The 24734-nt window shown below is 47.2% G+C and overlaps 1 protein-coding gene across 11 annotated transcripts in view; it reads left to right on the forward strand.

Annotated features, from left to right (window-relative positions):
* dlgap1a (discs, large (Drosophila) homolog-associated protein 1a) overlaps nt 1-24734 on the forward strand; it is a 1116163-nt gene that overhangs the window by 1085759 nt on the left and 5670 nt on the right. For 10 of the 11 annotated variants that reach the window (XM_038809170.1, XM_038809173.1, XM_038809169.1 and 7 more), the window contains 2 exons: nt 8694-8785; nt 9044-9196. The exons of the other annotated variant lie outside the window; for it this stretch is intronic. In XM_038809170.1, the coding sequence (XP_038665098.1) occupies nt 8694-8785; nt 9044-9196 (245 nt within the window). The remainder of the gene's footprint in view (nt 1-8693; nt 8786-9043; nt 9197-24734) is intronic. 11 annotated transcript variants of the gene reach the window in all.

Consider the following 24734-nt stretch of genomic DNA (forward strand, 5'->3'; position numbering starts at 1 on the left):
AGGTGTTCTCCTATCTCGGCTGAATTCTTGAAAGGTGAAGGTATAGTGTGCAAGAGATTTGATAATGTTTGGAGAAGGGTGATATATCATGAAACACGATGAACTCTCTCCCTCTCGGCAGGGTTTTCCTGCTGCAGGTTGAACATTGCTTATCTGAAATGCTTGGGGCCAAGTGTGTAGCGGATTTTGGAATTTGGAATATAATGTGATAATGCACATGTGCGGCACGTTGGGACCTGCGCATCGCCCGGGAACCTTCCCAGAGCCTTGTGGGATTTCCCACTCGTGACGTCATCGGCACTCGAGAAAAAGTGTCGATTTCAGAATTTTTCAGAGTTTCAGATAAGCGATGGTCAACCTATATGAGCCCATACTCTGAGCTTGTGTGCGCTGGTGTCAGCTAACCGCATTTCGACTTTCAAAGTTTACATCTGCTGAGCTCACCAGTAAGTGGGAACACCTTGCGATGAAGCTCCACCACATTGTCCTGGTGTTCACATATCCAACTTTCAGTATATCTCACCCTATAATTTTGTCTATTGCGGGGACGAGGCTCTCGTCACAATGTAGGTAAGCAGCGCTATGCGTCATCTCACCTGAGCACTCGCTGAGATCACTGATGCAAATTCTATATGGTGATTTCAGGCAGGCATATAACCTTTGAACATGCCTGTAAATGCACATTGTTGCTTTATACAATGTGGAGGGGAGTAATGGGATAGGAGCAAGGATGCGCTGAAGCTGAAGTGTCTCTTTATTAGCATTGATGTGTGCTCTTGAAGGCTTCATGGTGTGTGCACATTGTGGACTTCGCACGGGCCAGGGCTGAACATGAGGGCACAATGTCTGTGTTAAAGAGGAGGCATTTCAGTGTCCGGCAGGCAAGTGCTTGATGTTCTCATGTTCAGGTGGTCCACCCCCATATTGAGGTGAGGATAAATGTAGTGCAGGATCCCAAACCAAGCGTGCCGGATGGCAGTGTAATTTGGAATAATGAACCACAGGCGATTGAGTCATCCCTCAATGGGTTCACAGCAGCAGAACCTCATTGGCTGCCTTATTCCAAATGTGAATTATCTGATTCACCATCAATGATACACAGGGTATGTTGTTCCATAGCTTGAGATGGATCTCCTTGTCAGATTGAATTGATACTGCTGTGAGATGACTGAAGATCACGATGTGTAGATGCCGGCATTGGACTGGGGTGAGCACAGTAAGAAGTCTTACAACACCAGGTTAAAGTCCAACAGGGTTGCTTCGAATCACTAGCTTTCGGAGCACTGCTCCTTCCTCAGCTGAAGGAAGAGGTAGGTTCCAGAAACATATATATAGACAAAGTCAAAGATGAAAGGCGATACTTTGAATGCGAGTCTTTGCAGGTAATTAAATCTTTACAGATCCAGAGAGAGGGATATCACAGGTTAAAGAGGTGTGAATTGTCTCAAGCCAGGACATTGGTAGGATTTCGCAAGCCCAGGCCAGGTTGTGGGTGGGGGGAATGTACTGGGACATGAATCCAAGGTCCCGGTTGAGGCAGTACTCATGTGTGCGGAACTTGGCGAGAAGTTTCTGCTCGGCATTTCTGCGTTGTCGCGCGTACTGAATGTTACTGAAGTAGGCAACATTGTGGCAAGTAGTGGGGGTGTGGGGATGACCTTGGCAAGAGGTTCGTCTTCATCAATGACGTGTTGAAGTCTTCAACATGTCATTGATGAAGATGAACATCTTACCAAGGTCATCCCCACACCCCCACTACTTGCCTTCAAACAACCGCACAACCTCAAACAAACCATTGTTTGCAGCAAACTACCCAGCCTTCAGAACAGTGACCACGACGCCACACAGCCCTGCCATGGCAATCTCTGCAAGATGTGCCAGATCATCGACGTGGGTACCACCATTACACATAAGAACACCACCCACCAGGTACGTGGTTATTACTCGTGCGACACGGCCAACGTTGTCTAGCTCATATGCTGCAGGAAAGGATGTCCCGAAGCGCGGTACATTGGCGAGACCATGCAGACGCTGCGATCATCAGGTTATGAGGAGACCACAGGATGCTACATTGCAATATGAAATTTACTATCTCGCCAAAAAGAAGACTAACATAGGCAAGATCTTCAAGAAGCTAGATGTACAGAATCTGGCATACAGACAGAGCTGTGAACAATTCAGGCTCAGACTTGAGCAACGCAAGTGAGAATATTGAAGTCACATGGTCAACCTACAAGTCAGTAATTATGGAAGCTGCCAGTGATGTCCCGGGAACACTAAAAATAAACCATCGAGGCTGGCCCAATGAAAATGATGATCAAATTGAGGAACTGTTACAGGAGGAAAATGCAGCATGGCTGGGAAACAGATACATCTGACTTGTATTTTAACTGAGGGGTGGAAACCAGGTCAAGGTTTTTCCACCAAGACCACCTTGCAGGAGGAGTAAATGAAGACACAATAGGCCTAAAAGGTAAGTATCTTTATTTATTTTTGCTTTCCTCTTGGGCTAAGGGGAGACCCAGCAACCCTACCTACCTACCCTGTTCCCTGCCCCACCACCCCCACATTCAAGATACCCGAGAATCGCAGTCCATTCTTTCAGTCCCCAACAATGGCCTCCTGCCATTGAGTTGATCCTGCAGCCAGTTTCAGGCAAGAAATCGGACAGAGGTTTGCAGATAATAGTTTGCTACCTACCTCAAGCCCCATTTGTTTATTTACATAGAATTTACAGTGCAGAAGGAGGCCATTCGGCCCATCGAGTCTGCACCAGCTCTTGGAAAGAGCACCCTACCCAAGGTCAACACCTCCACCCTATCCCCATAACCCAGTAACCCCACCTAACACTCAGGGCAATATTGGACACTAAGGGCAATTTATCATGGCCAATGCATCTAACCTGCACATCTTTGGACTGTGGGGGGAAACCGGAGCACCCGGAGGAAACCCACGCACACACGGGGAGGATGTGCAGACTGCACGTGTGAGCGAAACTATTTTGCCATTCGAAAGGGAGAGGGATTTTAAACCCAAAGTGGACTGATTGTGAAATGAAATGAAAATGGCTTATTGTTACAAGTAGACTTCAAATTAAGTTACTGTGAAAAGCCCCTAGTCGCCACATTCCAGCGCCTGTTCAGGGAGGATTGTAGGTTGAAAGGTAAAAATAGTAAAATTTCCACATCTTTTCCCAACACTAGTTTTAGTGTGAGTGAGTTACCTGTTTGCCGGAGGCAGATTGATCATTCTAACATACTGTGGTGAATTTGAGGAGTTTTTAACAGGGATTTCAATTTAACACCTTCCAACATGGGTTTCCTGGTGAAATTTGCCACTCAAATGAAGGTGAGATTAAGCAGCACCACATGGATATATTTGTATTTGCACTGAGAAATTAAAGTCGAGGTTTATTGCATATAGCTCTTTCTCAGTTCTCTCTGGCAAACATTTTTCTGAGAGTTGTGATGTTTTGTGTTATGCAGGTGGTCGGCATTAATTGGAGATTCACTTGTGCCCCTAGAAAAGGGAACAGTGGGAGACTCCCTCTGCAGGAGCCTTCCCTTTGTCCATCAGGGATATGACATGGAGGGTGTTAAGGAAATCCCATGCAATAGAGTATTAAGTTGATTCACAGCCTCCCAGGCTGCCTGTATTTTCTGTAGCCTGGTGGAGTCTATGTTTCCTATTTACGTAGTGTATGTGCGAGGCTGCAGCACCTCTTTCATAATCTGAAGGGGCTGCTCCCCGATTTCTAGTTGCGTTTCAACCCCACATTTCTGATCTCCCCCCTCCCCCCTCCACCCTCTCACTGGCCATGGAGGGAAGCAGGCAGATCAATGGACTCCTTTGTTGGACTGGTCCTGGGGTTCACCAAAGTGGCCATTAACAAGTCCAGACAACGGGCATTCGAGGCGGTCACTCGGCCAGACTCCTTTCTGTGGCTGCATCCATCCCAGTTATCCCTGATAAGGGAGCATGCTTTGTAAACTAGTACACTTCAGGCCTTTCATGACTGGCAGGGTTGGTGAGGTGGAGGGACTGGAGTGCATCATGCAACTCCAAGAATATCATTTTAATTGAATTTTTAAGTTTCTTCTTGGGCTAGGGGGAGACCCAGAAACCCCACCTACCTACCCTCTTCCCTGCCCCACCACCCCCACGTTCAAGATTCCTGAGAATCGCGGTCCATTCTTTCAGTCGCCAACACTGGCCTCCTGCCATCGTGAGTTGATCCTGCAGCCAGTTTCAGACAAGAAATCAGACAGAAGTTTGCAGATAATAGTTTGCTACCTACCTCAAGCCCTATTTGTTTATTACCCACTCCAATTCAAGATCCGTATCTGTGAGCGAAACGTTTTGTGTTTCGAAAGGGAGAGGGATTGATTGTAGGCTGATTGTAGGAAACTTAGGAAACTTTTTATTTTTGTCATGTCCCTTTCAAGTGGGGTAATCCATGATGTGCAAGGTAGGTGGACTGGCCAAGCTGAATTGCCCCTTAATTGGAAAAAGAAAGAATAGAGCACTTTAAATTTGGGGAAAACGGAGCAATTAATTGGTAATATGTTCTACAAAATAGGTACAAAAAGGAACAAATACGGGCAGCACGGTGGCACAGTGGTTAGCATTGTTGCCTACGGCGCTGAGGACCCGGGTTCGAATCCCGGCCCTGGGTCACTGTCCGTGTGGAGTTTGCACATTCTCCCCGTGTCTGCGTGGGTTTCGCCCCCACAACCCAAAAGATGTGCAGGATAGGTGGATTGGCCACACTAAATTGCCCCTTAATTGGAAAAAATAATTGGGTACGCTAAATTTATAAAAAAAAAAAAAAAAGGAACAAATTGAAACTCTGGTGGTTTGGTTCGGAGGGAGATGTTTGTCACATATATCTGTGAAAATGGAACCCTATAAAAGTAAATAAAGATTGGCTCCACTTTGATCCTTCACAACCAAACTTTCTGAAATTTTTAAGTGAGACACATTGAATAAATTTGGAAGATTGCAAAAATATTCAGGACCGGGGCCACCATAGGCACTTTCAATTGGAATTCAGATTAGCAGGGTAATAACCATTCACAGCGGCAAGGTCATTAATGAGGTGCATAAGAGAATGGAGAACCGCAGAGAGGAGAATCACATTTTCTTGACCACGTTCATCATCTGAGGTGTTTGACAGGTTTATGGTGGCTACGAAGGTGCCAAAAGGTCCTGCAAATACAACAGGAGAAGTGTAATGACCATGACTTGCATGTGAATTGGATTGTAGTGAGGGAGAGTTGTGTATCATCAGCCTTACACTCTTGTCCTGATCTGTTTTGGTCTAGTGACAAGACTAGTCTAGGTGGCTGGAGATGGATCCAGCTGCAATGGGTGTTCCACAGCATGATGCTGACCTACTTTCAAGACCATTGGACTTTAGATTGGTCCCATTTTCCGAGCCTGCCGAATCAGTCCTTGCATGCCAGGATAGATAAATCCCTAAGTCACCGACGGTTGGAGACCCAATGGTTGCCTTCACCTCCTTTGGCCTGCCTGTCGAAGCAGTTTACCGAGGACATTGGCCACTCTCACATGTTAACTACTTGGAGTCATAGTCGAGAGCTGGGTAAGGACCAATGTAGGAATGAGCAACTCCAAAGAGTGTAGCTAGCTGACCTGTGAGCAGTACTACCTTTCTCTTCCATCCCCAATAAAATAAAAAATGGCAGAGTGAAGAACATCAGAGAGGAAAACAACAGTAGTGTTGAGGGTGCAGAAGATATTAACCACATGAGGCAGTGTACAGACAGAGACTCAACTTCCTTGACTGTTCTGAAGAAATGTCCCTCCGTCTCGGATAGACATGACACGTGCAGTATCCTTCAAGAAGACGTGCATGGGGCAGCACGGTGGCGCAGTGGTTAGCATTGCTGCCTCACGGCGCCGAGGTCCCAGGTTTGATCCCGGCTCTGGGTCACTGTCCGTGTCGAGTTTGCACATTCTCCCCGTGTTTGCGTGGGTTTTGCCCCCACAACCTAAAGATGTGCAGGTTAGGTGGATTGGCCACGGTAAATTCCCCCTTAATTGGAAAAAATGAATTGGGTACTCTAAATTTTTTTTTTTTAAAAAGAAGACATGCATGCCCCTTGCTGAACGTGGTGGCAAATCATTGCCCGTCGGTGTGAATGTTACCACTGCCTTCAATACCTTTGTTTCTGGCTCCTGGTGTCAGCCATAGTGGACATCTTGGGGTTCTCACACGATGAGCTGTTTGTCACAGAGTTGAAGTATCAACCATGGTTCCGTCGCTACTGCTCGTGCCTCTGAATCAGGTTGTGGGTTCAAGTCTCACTCAAAGACCTGAGCATGAAAATCTAGGCTGACACTCCAGTGTAGAAGGGAGTGTGTCCAGCACTATCATAGGTGCCATCTTTCAGGTGAGATGTCCTGTCTGAGGTCCTGCCTGCCCTCACGGATGAAAAACAAAAGAAAGGGATATGAAACGGGTGTAGGAAATCAGTAATCTTACCAACCAAAGTACCCAAGCTTGTAGCTTTGTTTCCTATCCTTTCATGAGATGTGTGTCACTGGCTATGCCAGCATTTGTTGCCCATCCCCAGTTGCCCATGAGATGTTGGTGGTCAGACATCGTCCTGAACTGCTGCAGTCTATCTGGTGTAGGTACACACAGTGCTGCTAGGAAGGAATTCCAGGTTTTTCAACCAGTAAAGCAAGAGCAATTACAGTTTCGATTCAGGGTGATGTGTCGTTGGGAGGGGAACTTGCAGGTGGTGCTGTTCACATTTCTCTCCTAGATGGTAGAGGTAATGGGTTTGAAAGATGCTGTCAAAGGAGATTTTGTGAGGTGTTGCAGTGCATCTTGTCGATGGTACAAACTGCTACCACTATGATTCAGTGGTGCAGGGAGTGAATAGTTAAGATAGTGGATAGGCAGCAATCAAGGGCTTTGTCCGAGATGGTGTTGAGCTTCTTGTATTGTTGTAGCTACGCTCATCCAGAGAAGTGGAGAGCATTCAAAAACACTCCTGATCTGTGCCTTGCAGATGGTGGACAGACTTTGGGGAGTCAGGAAGCGAGTTACTCGCCGCAGAATTCACAACCTCTGACCAGTTCAGTCGAGCATGAAATAGTGTGTGATGAAGTAGTGTGTCAGAGTTATTTACAATTCTGTCACCAGGCATCAGTGAGTCATCACTTTTCCTGTTTATTGAACCAATTACATTGTATTCGAGGTCAGGGCAGAATTCTGCTGCTCAACTACCATCGTCTTTATAACAGCAGCAGGTGTCTTCTTCCTGACTGCAGCCATCAGTCATTCAATGGAAGCAGCACCGAAGGGACTTGACAGAGTAGACACTGAGAGGCTGTCTTTCCCTGCTGTGAAACCAAGTACACAGGGCCACCGTCTCAGGGAAGTAAGGAAAAGCCTCTCCACTCAAATAGTTGTGAATCTTTGGAATTATCTACCCCCGATGACTGACTGACTCTCACACACACTCCCTGTCTCTCTCTCTCTCTCGGCCTTTGAGGGCATCAAAGGGTGAGGAGTGAGCAGGAATGTGGAATTGAGGCAGAAGAGCAACAGTGATCACATTGAATAGCAGAACAGGTTTTACAGAGTTTTACAGCTCCACCCTATCCCCATTACCCAGTAACCCCATCCACACTAAGGGCAATTTTGGACACTAATTACCTTGGTGCTGGACTTGATCTCCAAATTTCAGCTTTCCATTGGCCGTTTAAATAGTCGACTTGGCATGGCACTTAGCACAGTGGTTAGCACAGCTGCCTACGGTGCTGAGGGCCCGGGTTCGAATCCCGGCCCTGGGTCCAGTGCCAGAAATGCTCAGTTCCACATTTAGCAACGTTCTTGAGTAAGTGCTATGAACATCTTCCATTCCTTTGATGCCCTGAGTCTATGGTAGACAGTAATTGCCAAGATGTATGCCTGTGGATTTTCTTTTTTTTTAATAATTTAGAGTACCCAATTATTTTTTTCCAATTAAGGGGTAATTTAGCGTGGCCAATCCACCTACCCTGCACATCTTTGGGTTGTGAGAGTGAAACCCACGCAAACACAGGGAGAATGTGCAAACTCCACACGGGCCTGTAGATTTTCTAGACTAATATTTTGAAGAAAGCGACTGTCCAATAGCTAAGAAGGTTTGTCCCAAGGTCTGTGCCAACCAGGAAGGACTTCAGTCGGCGACTCTGTGTTGTCAGTTGTTCTCCAGCTGAGGCTGTGGTACAGGAGCACCATTTGGCCTCAGTATCTTTGAGTTAGGGAGGATTGCTGATTTTTGTTCAGCAGCTCTTGCTTATTTATGGTGTTGGGTGAAGATAGGATCAGGTGGAAAACAGTGATGTCCTGAGAATTTGCTTATACAGATTTGGAATCAAAACTTAGTTTAACTCTCCAGAATTTAACATAAGCAAGGTAGTTCAACTGTTTCTTTAACAGAAAATGTAATTGGTTTCAGGTTCTCTGAAAATTAGTATTATAACAGTTTCTCCAATTTTGCATAAATGCTTTTTAACAACATTTATTCGCTCAGCTGAGTACATGTTTTCTTATTTCTGTGACACAGAAGGCTTATTTTCATCTGACATTGACTTAGCTATTGAATTAGAATCTTGTTATGTAGTGTACAGCTCACAGTAAATCACTTCCTCCTCCTGTTGCTTTACTTTAGTTTTGGGGAAAATCCGAAGTGCAATTGGAAGTGCTCAGCTCTTAATGTCCCAGAAGTTCCAACAATTCAGTGGACTATGTGAAGAAAACATGGTATGTGAATATTGTCTTAATCTGCATTCCATTGCTCATGTTCTGGCCAAATTACTGTAACCATGACAGCATTGATTCGCCCTAACAGTGACTGACCTGAATCGTTTAATCTCCAATTAGATTTTTTAAACTAGTGTAACAAAACCCATCAAAACAAAGATCTAACCGGAAAAATGCATACATGTATGTATCTGTGCGTGCATTCTTAGAAAACAAAATTGGTGCCAAGCTTACACATTCTTTTCCTGCTGTGCACAGAACCCGAATGCTTGTCCTCGACTAACCTCCCAAGACTTGGCAGGATTTTGGGACATGTTGCAGTTGTCTATTGAAAATGTCAGTATGAAATTTGATGAGCTGCATCAACTGAAGGCGAACGATTGGAAGCAGGTGGAACTTCCTGAAAAGAAGGTACCAAGGATGTTCCAGATAAACCAACACAAAAAATGCATTTCTGCGATCTGCAGTGTTGTTGAGTTATTTCTTTAGTGCCTTTGTGGCTTCACAGACTCCTGTAGATGTCGGTGCTTAGAATTGGTAAGACACAAGGACTGGATGGGATACACATACTAAGGGAAATGGGAGTTGAAATTATAGAGGCAGTGGCCTCCAACCTTCCTCAGGGGTGATGCCAGAGGATTGGAGAATTGCAAATATTCAACCCTTGTTCAAAAAGGGTGTACAAATAAGCCCAGCAACTCCAGGCCAGTCAGTTTAACCTTGGTGGTGGGGAAGCTTCTGCAAACAATAATTCAGGACAAAATTAATTGTTTCATCCCACAGTCCAAAGATGTGCAGGGTACATGGATCGGCCATGCTAAATTTCCGCTTAGTGTTAGTGCAGTTACGGGGATAGGGTGGGAGATTGGGCCGAGGTAGTAGGGTGCTCTTTGGAGGGTCGGTGCAAACTCGATGGGCCAAATGGCGGCCTCCTGTGCTGCAGGCATTCTATGGTAATGTGGAAGTTCAATAGGACATGTACAGGTTGGTGGAATGGGTGGACATGGGCAGATGAAACTCAATGCAGAGAATCGGTAGGAAGAATACAAGAGAGACAGTAGAAAATAAAGGGTACAAATCTACATGACTTATGACTTAGGGCCTCACGGTAGCATGGTGGTTAGCATCAATGCTTCACAGCTCCAGGGTCCCAGGTTCGATTCCCGGCTGGGTCACTGTCTGTGTGGAGTCTGCACGTCCTCCCCGTGTGTGCGTGGGTTTCCTCCGGGTGCTCCGGTTTCCTCCCACAGTCCAAAGATGTGCAGGTTAGGTGGATTGGCCATGCTAAATTGCCCGTAGTGTAAGGTTAATGGGGGGATTGTTGGGTTACGGGTATACGGGTTACATGGGTTTAAGTAGGGTGATCATTGCTCGGCACAACATCGAGGGCCGAAGGGCCTGTTCTGTGCTGTACTGTTCTATGTTCTATGTTCTATGTGTAAACGTCACTAAAGATGCAAGACTGGTAGAGAGAGCAGTTAATAAAGCATACAGCATCCTAGATATTATTAAAATGGGCATAGAGTCTAAAAGCAAGGATGTTATGTGGAACTTGTATAGAACAGTGTTTTTCAAACATTTTTTTCCCAGGACCCACTTTTGCCAACTGGCCAACCTTCGCGACCCATGCCAGCTTACCTTCAAAATCCACATCATGTTCGCTTCCCCAGTCTTCCCTGGGCAACATTGGGACACTAAAGTGTTGTTGCCCCAAACAAGGGAGAGAAAGAAAACCATCTAGTTTTCCTGTTCTTAATTACTACCTAGTAGCCCCTGGTGTGTTGCTCCCGTGCTTTAACAGTTTGGTAGGTTAATCAAGTGCCACCTTAAACATCATCCGCGCCCGGCTTTATCACATTTCCGGACAGAAATGCTGAGCGCAAATTAGGGTAGGATTTTAAGATCTGAGCCCCATTCTGTTCTCACCTACAGTGGTTAACACACAATCACATCGCCTGAGTTGCATTCTCTCCAGCATGATCTTCCTGACAAATGTACGTCAATCAGCACCTATGTCCCCAAAACCAATTACAGTGCACAGAAATTACTTCTTTAAAATAATTAAAGGAGCAATATTGATAAACATGAATCTGGTGCAATAAGCCAGAATTTCTAACTGTCAAATCTATGTTCATTGTAATTGTTTCAGGAGAACACAATTGACATTTTAGGTAGGATTTTCCCTGCAGGCTTCCGAATGCTGCTGTTGGGAAATTGCGTTAGCGGCTGATGGGCGTAACAAGCAGCAATTCGATCCTGCCTCCGTGCCCCTTCTGACACCCACCCACCCCCGGGTCTCGACCTGCACTTTGAAAACTCCTGGTATAGAACACCAAATCAACCTCAACTCTGGGCTCCACACTTCGGGAAGGATGTGAAGGCATTAAAACGATTGTAGAAAAGATTTGCGAGAATGGTCCCAGGAATGACTGGGCCTGGGTAGAGTGCTCTTTCAGAGGGTCGGTGCAGACGCGGTGGGCCATGTGGTCTCTTTCTGCAATGTAGGGTCTCCATGGACTACATCTGAAAATGGCTACCTGGAGAAGGTGGGGGAGTAGCAGTTGCACCCATTGAGAACCGCCGCCTCCCATTGAGAACCGGCGGGATGAATGGCCTGCTTCTGTGCTGAATCTGTGATTCAGAATAGGATGAAATTCAGATGTGTTCTACAATCAGCATGCAATCCGCTCAGCTAGATTGCTACATTTGCGACAAAAATGTATTTTCTGGTGTTCTTCATCGAATGCTGGGGCCTAAGGAATGGCCACCAACTAAATGTTTTTTTAAAAATTACAAAAATGTCATTCCTTTCCTCTGAGTCCACACTGCACATGATGGCCCTCTGACCTCACCAGCCCCGTTTTGTTCCACCCCTCCACTCCTGAAACTTACTTTCAGGATGTTGCCAGTGAGTAATATGGCAAAATACTGAAGATCAACATTCTGTGCCCAAAGGATTTTAAAAATGTATCTGACCCAACATTGGCTTGTCATTCATCAGGTATTTCCAGTGCTGTTAAAACAAGTGTTAGGCTTGTTACACTTGTAAATGTGTCAAACATCTGTTTCAGGCCGCTTGTTAAAAATTGAAGTGTAGAGTGGAGGAGGCAGTGCAAAGTCCTTATGTGCAATTTTATCACCTTGTGCTAGACTTCTGTTCTGCTTTCTTTTCAGGCCTATCTAATTCTACCATACGTAAAGTTAATTTTGTTAATCAATTCATGCGATCTGTGTATTGCTAACAAGGACAGCATTACCCATCCCTAACTGTCCATGAAATGGTGTTGCTGAGCCACCTTTGTGAACTGTTGCTGTCGCAGTCCATGGGCAGCACAGTGGTTAGCACAGTTGCTTCACAGCTCCAGGGTCTAGGGTTTGATTCCTGTCTTGGGTCACTGTCTGTGCGGAGTCTGCACATTCTCCCCATGTCTGCATGGGTTTCCTCCGGGTGCTCTAGTTTCCTCCCACAGTCCAAATATGTGCGTGTGAAATGGATTGGCCATGATAAATTGCCCTTAGTGTCCAAAAAGGTTTAGTGGGGTTCCGGGGATAGGGTGGAGGTGTGGTTGCTCTTTCCAAGGGTCGGTGCAGACTCCATGGGCCGAATGGCCTCCTTCTGTACTGTAAATTCTACGTCTATGTCTATGTGGTGAAGGTTCTTCAAAAATGTTATTAAGTTGGGACTTCTAGGATTTTGACCCAGTAACAATGAAAAAACTGCAATATTCCTCCAGTCAGGATGGTATGTGACTTGGAGGAGAAGGTCAGGCCATGATTAAATCAGCCATATTCTTACTGAATGGTGGAGAGGGCTTGAGGAACCGAATGGCTTGCTCTTGTTTCTTTTATGTTTGCTTGCTCATGATGCCATGAGACTTCATAGGGTCCAGGTCCAATGTTCAGAACTTCAAGGACTAATTCCACTGTCTACCATTGTGTCGGCATCATCTCTGGTGGGTCTGTACAGTTCATATGTCCTGTTCCATCTGGAAGGCAGAGATTTTTAAAATATATATAAATTTAGAGTACCCAATTCATTTTCTTTCCAATTGAGGGGTAATTTAGCGTGGCCAATCCACCTAGCCTGCATATCTTTGGGTTGTGGGGGCGAAACCCATGCAAACATGGGGAGAATGTGCAAACTCTACACGGACAGTGATGCAGAGCCGGGATCGAACCTGGGACCTCAGGACCATGAGGCATCAGAGCTAACCCACTGCGCCACCGTGCTGATCCCAGATCCAGAGATTATAATGGAGGAGTGTGAGATGTGATATAATTTTGTAAGACTACTTCAAACTCTTATTTGGCTATACTTTGAGTCAGCTCTCCCAACTTCGGCACAACGTCCCAATGTTAATGGGAAGAACTATGCAGAGTCATCTGGGTTGGGTCGGCCTTTGACATTTTAAAAAATGTATTTGTTCACAGGATGTGCGAATCGCTGGCTAGGCCGCAATTTATTGCCCAACTCTAATTGCCCTTGAGAAGAGGTGTTGAGCTGCCTTCGTGAACTGCTGCAGTCCAAGTGGTGTAGGTACACCCACAATGCTGTTAGGAAGGGAGTTCCATGATTTTGACCCAGTAACAATGAAGGAACGGTGATATAGTTCCAAGACTGGGTGGCGTGTGGCTTGGGTGATTTTGTAAGTTGTGTTCCCATGCATTGGCTGCCCTGGTCCTTCTAAGTGGCAGAGATTTTGAGCTTGGAAGGTACTGTCAAAGGAGCCTTTGTGAGTTGCTGTAGTGCATCATGTTGATAGTACAAACTGCTTCCACTGTGTTGGTGGTGGAGGGAGCGAATGTTTCAGCTGGTGGATGGAATTCCAGTGGAGAATATTCTGTTGTGCCTTGTAGATGGTGGACAAACTTTGGGGAGTCGGGAGGTGAGTTGGTCGTCTCATGGTTTCAAGCCTCTGACCTGCACATATAGCGACAACATTTATATTGCTAGTTTAGTTTAGTTTCTGATCAATGTTAGCCCCCAGGATGTTGATTCAGTGATGGTAATGCCATCCAACATCATGGGAAGGTGGTTGGATTCTCTCTTGTTGACAATGGTCAATGCATGGCACTTGTGTGTCATGAATGTTACTAAGACCTTATCAGCCCAAGCCTGAATATTGTCCAGGTGTTACTGTATATGAACATGGACTGCTTATGAATTCAATGCCTAGGCTGAAGATGAATGATTTATTCTTATTATTCTTCATTGTAGCGAATTACCTATGCCTATGCAGAATGTGCAGCTGGTTGGGACTGAACTAGCCTGACTCTGTTCTCATCTACTTTCAGGCAGCACGGTAGCATGGTGGTTAGCATAAATGCTTCACAGCTCCAGGGTCCCAGGTTCGATTCCCGGCTGGGTCACTGTCTGTGCGGAGTCTGCACGTCCTCCCCGTGTGTGCGTGGGTTTCCTCCGGGTGCTCCGGTTTCCTCCCACAGTCCAAAGATGTGCGGGTTAGGTGGATTGGCCAGGCTAAATTGCCCTTAGTGTCCGAAAAAATAAGGTTAATGGGGGTTGTTGGGTTACTAGTATAGGGTGGATACGTGGGCTTGAGTAGGGTGATCATTGCTCGGCACAACATCGAGGGCCGAAGGGCCTGTTCTGTGCTGTACTGTTCTAAACTACCTAATCATAACCAGAGAATTATCTGCAATTACTTCTCTTCCTGCTTTCCACCCACTTGTATCTGATGTCACCCTCCCCCCCCCCCCCAACCACCCCCACCACACCACCACCAAACATCCATCCTTGCCCCCCTCCTATTTCTCAACCACGTACCGCCCCTCAGCAACATCAACTGAAAGCATTGTCATAGAACTTACAGTGCAGAAGGAGGCCACTCGGCCCATCGAGTCTGCACCGGCTCTTGGAAAGAGCACCGTACCCGAGGTTAACACCTCCACCCTATCCCCATAACCCAGTAACCCCACCCAACACTAAGGGCAATTTTGGACACTCAGGGCAATTTAGCATGGCCAATCCACCTACCCTGCACATCTTTGGACTGTGGGAGGAAACCGGAGCACCCGGAGGAAACCCACGCAGACATGGGGAGGATGTGCAGACTCTGCACAGACAGTGACCCAAGCCGGAAGCGAACCTGGGACCCTGGAGCTGTGAAGCAATTGTGCTATCCACAATGCTACCGTGCTGCCCTTCATCAAAGGGCTCGTCCGGGATTTGAACCCGGGACCTCTCACATTTTCCTGCGGCACAACCCCCGAAGTGAGAATCTTACCCCTAGACCAACGAGACTTGTGTTACCTTTCACACGTACGCTGACGACACCCAGCTCTACCACGCCACCAACACTTTCAATTCCACCACTGTTCTAAATGTCAGACTGCTTATCCAACATCCAGTACTGAAGGAGCAGAAATTTCCGGAGGAACACCCGGAGGAAATCCACGCAGGCACATGGAGAACGTGCAGACTCCGCCCAGCCAGTAACCCCAGCCTGAATCCAACCTGAGATCCTGGCGCTGTGAAGCAACAGTGCTCGCCATTGTGCTACCGTGCACTGAGTCCTATTCACCCATCACTCCTGTGCCCACTGACCTACATTGACTTCCAATTATGCAATGGCTTGATCTTAAAATTCTCATCCTTGTTTTCAATCCACCGTGGCCTTGGCCAAACTATCTCTGTAATCTCCTGCATGCAAAACTCTGCTAAATATCTGCATTCCTCTAATTCTGGCCTTTTGAAAGTTCCCTGTTTAAATCACTGCACCATTAATGATTGTGCCCACAGCTGCCTAGACACGCCCCCCCCCCCCCCCCCACCACCCAAAAACACTGGAATTCTTCACTGAACATTTTTGCTGTTGTATCTCTCTGTCCACCTTTAAAATGCTCCTTAAAACAACCTCTTTGAGCATGCTTTTGATCATCTACCATAGTATCTATTTATGTGGCTTGAAGTCAGGTTTTGCCTATAATGCTTCTGTGAAGAGTTGTGCAACATTTTATTCTGCTCATGACACCACATAAAAACAAGTTGTTATCAGATTGACACAACTGCATGTGGTTAGCACTGCTGCCATATAGCGCCAAGGACCCAGGTTTGATCCCATCTCTGGGACACTGTCCGTGTGGAATTTGCACATTCTCCCTGTGTTTGCGTGGATTTCGCCCCCAGAACCCAAAGATGTGCAGGGTAGGTGCACGACGGTAACATCCACCCCCCAACTCCCCATGCGACTCCAGCCCCCTCAACCCCCCAACCCCTCCCTCACATCCCCTCTCACACCACTGTAACCCACACATGTGGCTAACGATGCTCTCTCGCTGTTTCCCCTCAGGAAAAGCTCTCCCATAATCATTGGAAGAGGGCCCAGACTGGTGGAGGGGTGCCGGACTTAAGAACCTTCACCTCCTTCGAGGAGCAGGCACTGGAGGTGACTGACGTGGCCGAGAACACATCGGTCAGTCACCCAGAGGTTGGCGGATGCCGCAGAGGTGACGAACCACCGGGCTCCACCCGGAGAACCTGTCAAACATGATTGGTTATTGCCTTACTGACTCACCCATCCCTCCCGCTGATCACATGTCCATTCTCCCGCAGGTCCTCCAGCCGACGTCGCCAGCCCATCCCAGGCGGCCCCCCTCACCTGACTCCGAGGAGAACACCTCGGAGGAGAACTCTGAGGAATGCAACCATAGTCGTGGCACAGCTGTCATCCGCACCCTTCACCAGTGCAGATACACGCACCTTGGTGGGGCACGTTAGTAGACAGGCTTCTGGAGCAGATTCTGGTGAGCACCACACTGCTGATGTTGCACATCAGGTGGAGGCAGGAACTCCCAGGCAAGACAGCAGTTGGAGGTTTGCTGGATCTCAGGACCTAGCTGGGTCCCAGCCTGATACTGAGCCATGGTACAGAGTTACCCAGAGCTGATGGAGACAAATGCCCAACCTGGGCATTTAGAGGGAGATGTCACTGTCACTCCAGCAGATCCATAGCCGCTTGGAGGAGTCTCAGAGGCTAGGGGCGCAGGAGATGGCGCGGGCAATGAGTGGCAACTGCAGTGGAGAGTCTGGTACATGAAGTGAGCACCATGACTGAATATCCAAGGCTTTGCACAGTCAGTAACGGCCAAGGCTGAGGGTTTCGGCCAGATGTCCAACTCGCTGATGGATGTGACCCAGTACCAGGCCGAGCTTGATAAGATTCTGCGGGATATGTCCCGCTCTCAGATGGGCATGGCCAAGGCTCTGCGAAGCTTGTCCCAATTGCAAGTGGGCATGGCTGAGGCACTGCAGAGCCGGGGCTCGAACCAGCTGCCCCTCTCTCCTACGGTGGACCCCAGAGTCCTCAGGGCATCAGTCGGAAGAAGGGGGTGCAAGGTGCCACGCTGGACCCTTCACATGGACTGGAGATGTTGGCCAGCAGCTCCCCTGAGTTCCAAACTTCCGATGAGGCCGCATCTCGCAGTTAGCACATGGGACAAGGCGGCATGACTGTGTATATGCCACAGACCAGTGAGCCAGGGACCTCCAGCTCCAGAGCCCCCAGGGGACGCCCGCCAAGGGCATAGAAGGCCATGGAACGAGGTAATCAGCTGGTTGCCTCCACCTCTGATGTGCATCCCGGGGAAACAATAAAACGTAGTGGTTGAGCTAGAAGGGCCAAGCACGTTGAGTATCACTGAGGGCACCGGGGAGAGGGGATAGGTAGGGAGTGGGGGATGCGGCACCATCGGGTGTGAAGTTTGTACAACACATTAAGCATCTTTTTGCAAAACCATTATGGTGTCATTGTCCTTACTTCCGCAATGCATACTGAACCCTAGACCCTTTGCCCACCTCTTCAGGCATCCTCCCCCATCCCCCCGTGACAGCCCAGCCCTGTGGAGGGTCCCCCACCGAGCACTGGGATGGAAAGCCCAGCACCCCTCGGGCACTTTGCCTGTGAGCAAAGATGGTTACTTACCTCCTCGGATTCCCACTGATGCCCTTCTGCCAGGTTCACGTTTTTCAAAAGGAGTACTAATTGGTGGAGTTTGCATATTCTCCCCCTGTTTGTGTGAGTTTTGCCCCCACAACCCAAAGATGTGCAGGGTAGGTGGATTGGCCACGCTAAATTGCCACCCCCCCCCACCCCCCCCCCCCCCCCCCCCCCCCCCCCCCCTTAATTGGAAGAAATTGAATGGGTACTCTGAATTTATTTGAAAAAGGAGAGCTAATTTTGGGGGCACCACGGTAGCATAAATGCTTCACAGCTCCAGGGTCCCAGGTTCGATTCCCGGCTGGGTCACTGTCTGTGCGGAGTCTGCACGTCCTCCCCGTGTGTGCGTGGGTTTCCTCCGGGTGCTCCGGTTTCCTCCCACAGTCCAAAGATGTGCGGGTTAGGTGGATTGGCCATGCTAAATTGCCCGTAGTGTCCTAAAAAAATTAAGGTTAAGGGGGGGGTTGTTGGGTTACGGGTATAGGGTGGATACGTGGGTTTGAGTAGGGTGATCATTGCTCGGCACAACATCGCGAGCCGAAGGGCCTGTTCTGTGCTGTACTGTTCTATGTTCTATGTAATTGGCACCAGCTTGAACACTTGCTGGGGAATCCGCTGAATGACGGGTGGCCGTTGGATGTGGGACCACTCTCAATAATTGGATGGAAATGGGGTTTAAGTGCTGATAATTGGTTTCTCGCCACACTATGACCGAAATTGCGATTTCACTTATGGGAGCGGGCCGGTTGCATCGCAAACTGTTTGGCGTCTGCCGCGGATCTCTCCCGCTATTCACCGGCCTCGTTATGCTTGAGCAAGAGCGCATCGAGGCCGGAGAATCGCGCACAGAGTTTTCGATGATCTTATGTTCTCAAAGTGCGTTGGAATAGTCAAGTCTGGTAACAAAGCCACGGGTGGGACACAGGTAACCTAGATAGTTGGAATTTTACCACAATCTTTGAGCTTCATGTCAGCATTATTACTGATACTAGATTTTTATTCCCGATTTATTTGTCTGCACAATCTATCATACTGCGACAGCTCTCATTCTGCATCCCATTACAACAAAAATAGCAATTGTCCCTTACGCCATATTTCTACACTTTGTTGTGATTTCCCTTTTGACCCTCTGCTTTTAACAAACTTTTTAAAAATAAATTTAGTGTACCCAATTCATTTTTCTCCAATTAAGGGGCAATTTAGCGTGTTTAGTCCAGCTATCTTGCACATCTTTGGGTTGTGGAGGCAAAACCCACGCAAACACGGGGAGGATGTGCAAACTCCACACACAGTGACCCAGAGCTGGGATCGAACCTGGGACCTCGGCACCGTGAGGCAGCAGGGCTAACCCACTGCGCCACCGTGCTGTCCTACTTTTAACAAACTTTAACCTCCCTCCTGACCCTCTTCCTTTTCCTTATTCCCTTCCACTATGCTCCCCCTCCCCATTCAGTATCTACTTCTCTGTGAAGTGTTAATCTGAGGCAACTGTGATGTGGAGATGCCGGCGTTGGACTGGGGTGAGCACAGTAAGAAGTCTTACAACACCAGGTTAAAGTCCAACAGGTTTGTTTCAAACACGAGCTTTCGGAGCACGGCTCCTTCTTCAGGTGAATGGAAAGGCTTGTTCCAGAAATGTTTATATAGACACAGTCAGAGATGCCCCGGAATGCGAGCACCTGCAGGCAATCAAATCATCAAAGATGCAGAGAGAGAGGTAACTCCAGGTTAAAGAGGTGTGAATTGTCCCAAGCCAGTTCAGTCGGTAGGCCTCTGCAAGTCCAGGCTTGTTGGTGGGGGCCGAATGTAATGCGACATGAATCCCAGATCCCGGTTGAGTCCGCATTCATGCGTGCGGAACTTAGCTATAAGTTTTTGCTCAGCAATTTTGCGTTGTCGCGTCTCCTGAAGGCCTCCTTGTAGAATGCTGACCCGGAGATCAGAGGCTGAATGTCCTTGACTGCTGAAGTGTTCCCCAACTGGAAGGGAACAGTCCTGCCTGTTGATAGTCGCACGATGCCCGTTTATTCGTTGTCGCAGTGTCTGCATGGTCTCGCCAATGTACCACGCTTCGGGACATCCTTTCCTGCAGCGTATGAGGTAGACTACATTGGTCGAGTCGCACGAGTATGCGCCGCGTACCTGGTGGGTGGTGTTTCCACGTGTAATGGTGGTGTCCATGTCGATGATCTGGCATGTCTTGCAGAGATTACTCTGGCAGGGTTTTGTGGTGTTGTGGTTGCTGTTCTGAAGGCTGGGTAATTTGCTGCAAACAATGGTTTGTTTGAGGTTGCGCGGTTGTTTGAAGGCCAGTAGTGGGGGTGTGGGGATGACCTTGGCAAGATGTCCATCCTCGCTGATGATGTGTTGGAGGCTGCGAAGAAGATGTCGTAGTTTCTCCGCCCCAGGAAAGTACTGGACGACGAAGGGTACTCTGTCAGTGGTGTCCCGTGTTTGTCTTCTGAGGAGGTCGGTGCGGTTTTTTGCTGTGGCGCGGTGGAACTGTCGATCAATGAGTCGAGCGCCATATCCCGTTCGTACGAGGGCATCTTTCAGCATCTACAGACACCTACAGATGCTGAAAGATGCCCTCGTACGAACGGGATATGGCGCTCGACTCATTGATCGACAGTTCCACCGCGCCACAGCAAAAAACCGCACCGACCTCCTCAGAAGACAAACACGGGACACCACTGACAGAGTACCCTTCGTCGTCCAGTACTTTCCTGGGGCGGAGAAACTACGACATCTTCTTCGCAGCCTCCAACACATCATCAGCGAGGATGGACATCTTGCCAAGGTCATCCCCACACCCCCACTACTGGCCTTCAAACAACCGCGCAACCTCAAACAAACCATTGTTTGCAGCAAATTACCCAGCCTTCAGAACAGCAACCACAACACCACAAAACCCTGCCAGAGTAATCTCTGCAAGACATGCCAGATCATCGACATGGACACCACCATTACACGTGGAAACACCACCCACCAGGTACGCGGCGCATACTCGTGCGACTCGACCAATGTAGTCTACCTCATACGCTGCAGGAAAGGATGTCCCGAAGCGTGGTACATTGGCGAGACCATGCAGACACTGCGACAACGAATAAACGGGCATCGTGCGACTATCAACAGGCAGGACTGTTCCCTTCCAGTTGGGGAACACTTCAGCAGTCAAGGACATTCAGCCTCTGATCTCCGGGTCAGCATTCTACAAGGAGGCCTTCAGGAGACGCGACAACGCAAAATTGCTGAGCAAAAACTTATAGCTAAGTTCCGCACGCATGAATGCGGACTCAACCGGGATCTGGGATTCATGTCGCATTACATTCGGCCCCCACCAACAAGCCTGGACTTGCAGAGGCCTACCGACTGAACTGGCTTGGGACAATTCACACCTCTTTAACCTGGAGTTACCTCTCTCTCTGCATCTTTGATGATTTGATTGCCTGCAGGTGCTCGCATTCCGGGGCATCTCTGACTGTGTCTATATAAACATTTCTGGAACAAGCCTTTCCATTCACCTGAAGAAGGAGCCGTGCTCCGAAAGCTCGTGTTTGAAACAAACCTGTTGGACTTTAACCTGGTGTTGTAAGACTTCTTACTGAGGCAACTGTGAGTGAGGTAGAAGTATTAACAGTTGTGATATATTGCTTCACAACCTCTGCAACATCAGAAGGACCCCATTCAGAAGTGCCAAAAACTGCAGTGTTCAAACCAGACTTTACCTGGCACAGGAATAACAGATTGAAGGACCTTCATTTCTTTAAAAGAATGCTAATGAATAGTTAGTGATTCACAGGCTTTTTAAAAAACTTAGTTCATTTATAATTTTAGTTTTATGGCTGCCCTACATGTCAAGATCATTGTAGCCTTTCATTGTTAATATTTAAATTATTGTGTTGCCTATAAACGACGGACAAAGACTTTCCTTCTTACAAAGTCAGTTCAGATCCAGGTACTTAATTAAAATAAACTTAAAATAAACTTGTGTACAGAACTCCCAAATTATATATATCTATGTGTGATAATTATAATCAATACATTTATGTAAATTCATGCCATCCTTGTGATATTCTATGATTCACAAACAAAAAATAATAATTTTACTATTCTTTATAATAATCTTCATTGTCACAAGTAGGTTTACATTGCAATGAAGTTACTGTGAAAAGCCCCTAGTCGCCACATTCTGCCACCTGTTCGGGTACACAGCGGGAGAATTCAAAATGAAATGTCCAAATGACCTAACAGCACATCTTTGGGACTAGTGGGAGGAAACCGGAGCACCCGGAACAAACCCACGCAGACACCGGGAGAACGTACAGACTCCACACAGTGACCCAACCGGGAATTGAACCTGGTACCCTGGCGCTGTGCAGCCACAGTGCTAACATAGAACATACAGTGCAGAAGGAGGCCATTCGCCCCATCAAGGCTGCACCGACCCACTTAAGCCCTCACTTCCACCCTATGTCCGTAACCCAATAATCCCTCCAAAACCTTTTTTGATCACTATGGGCAATTTATCATGGCAAATCCACCTAACCTGCATGTCTTTGGACTGTGGGATGAAACCGGAGCACCCGGAGGAAACCCATGCAGACACTGGGAGAACGTGCAGACTCCGCACAGATAGTGACCCAGCAGGGCATCGAACCTGCGACCCCGGCGCTGTGAAGCCACAGTGCTATCCACTTGTGCTCCCGTGATGTTAGTGTAATTTTTATTGTTATTTGTGTTGTCTAAGGCATACAGACCAAGAAGGTCCCTGTCTCAGCCCTGAACTATACTGAATTAGCAATGAAGCTGGTGAAGCGCAACAATTTCACCTTAAACCTCTAGACTTGGGGGCATCACGGTGGCCTTGTGGTTAGCACAGCTGCCTCACGGCGCTGAGGTCCCAGGTTCGATCCCGGCTCTGGGTCACTGTCCATGTGGAGTTTGCACATTCTCCCCGTGTCTGCGTGGGCTTCACCCCCACAAACCAATGATGTGCAGAGTAGGTGGATTGGCCACGCTAAATTGCCCCTTAATTGGAAAAAATAATTGGGTAATCTAAATTTAGAAAAAAAATCTCTAGACTTGACAGGGGAAAAATATAGCCAAAACCCATTCTTCTAATTGCTACCCCAACGATCCTGGTTGAAAGTGCATAGGATATTGCGTAAGAATAAAATTGCGCTCAACTGCAATGTCCGCTCCCCCCGACATGGTTGAATGCTTTGCCAATATTAATAAATATTCACCCCGTGGCATTTAAATAAAATGAGTTAGTAGAAAGCTTTGTACGTGTGTGAAATATTATCCAGGTATGAGTATTTGATATTGGCGAACTTTGGGCGGGGGGGGGAATAAAATGGGGTGGAAATAATTTGCTTTCAAATCAAAGGTTTTGAAATTATTTCTTTCAATGTCGGATTTCTTCAGCCAAGACCAGAAAGGATTTGATACCAGTCAAACATGAATAGCTGGTGAATAGTGGTATTAAACTGAGCTATTTAAATAAGCAGTAAAACTGAGCTATTTACATGTCACTGTGATGCAATTTAGATGAACAGTACATTAGCATCTCAAAGCATATGAAATGTGCCCACTTGACTACATCTTGGGAAGGAAATGGCATGACTAAGTAATTTGCATATACTTTTAGATGTAAAGTATGTACCACAGTGATCCATGTATTTGAAAAATTGAAATTTCCTTTTGTTGCTCTATATCCCACCTGAAAAGCATGCTGGCTGCCAACATCAGGGAGAAAAACAATTACATCTCTCTGTATAGAAGCAGACAAGTTTATTTTATGTTGATACTTGTTACCCTTCATTTTGCTGGAGCCTGACATTCCACAGCTGAATTTGCAAAAGCGGATGAGTAGTAGGTGTACCGCAAAAAGCAAAACATTGCAGATGCTGGAAATCTGTCATAAAAACAGAAATTGCTGGAAACACTCAGCAGGTCAGGCAACATCTGTGAAGAAACAAAGGTTCAAATCTTCACGCAGACAACGAGGCTCTCCTCCTTAATGAAAATAGAACCTGTCACACCTGCTTCCTGAAACCAACCCACCATTTTCACACGACGAGGATGGGGGTTGAGGTTCTCATTTGCACATTCCTGGCTAATGGAGACAACAAAATATGTTAAAAGTGCGAGGACGGCACATTGGCTAGCACTGTTGCCTCTCAGTGCTGAGGATCCGGGATCGATCCGGCCCCTGGGTCACTTTCCATGTGGTTTGCATATTCTCCCTGTGTTATAGAATCAAAGAATCATAGAATTTACAGTGCAGAAGGAGGCCATTCGGCCCATCGAGTCTGCACCAGCCCTTGGGAAGAGCACCTCACCTAAGCCCATACCTCCACCCTATCCCCGTAACCCCATCTAACCTTTTTTGGACACTAAGGGCAATTTAGCATAGCCAATCCATCTAACCTGTCTGCGGGGGTCTCACCCCCACAACCCAAAGATATGCAGGGTAGGTGAATTGGCCATACTAAATTGCCCCTTAATTTGAAAGAAAAAGAATTGGGTATTCTAATTTTTGTTTTAAAGTGCAACTGCCTGCAGCTGATTTGGTAGTGGGATATCCAAAATATGATTTGTGCACTTTAGACCTGGTAAGGGGTCTAAGCTTACCAGAGTTCTTTGGAGAGGTAGCGTACCATTTTTGGAGAAGTAAATTGTTCTTTTGGATATGGTGCCGGGACACTATTGGGAGAGGGCAGGTGCTCTTTGGGATTACTAAACGTAGATGTGAGTATACATAACAAGTACATAAACTCATTGGAACGTGGAACTGTCAACGGAATTGCCAAAGGGAGTTGTCAAGTTGTAAAGGCATTTAAATCTCCTGCTATTTAAGTATTTTTTAAAGTTAATAATTATATTTAATCAAAACATAGATCCTATTGGGTACTGGATGAGTTGGGATGGAGAGTGTAAGAGAAAAGGGTGGAGGGTAGGCGACATGAGTTGGCAAGAGTGGACAC

This window comes from Scyliorhinus canicula, chromosome 10 (assembly GCF_902713615.1).
Source record: "Scyliorhinus canicula chromosome 10, sScyCan1.1, whole genome shotgun sequence".
Lineage (NCBI taxonomy): Eukaryota > Metazoa > Chordata > Chondrichthyes > Carcharhiniformes > Scyliorhinidae > Scyliorhinus > Scyliorhinus canicula.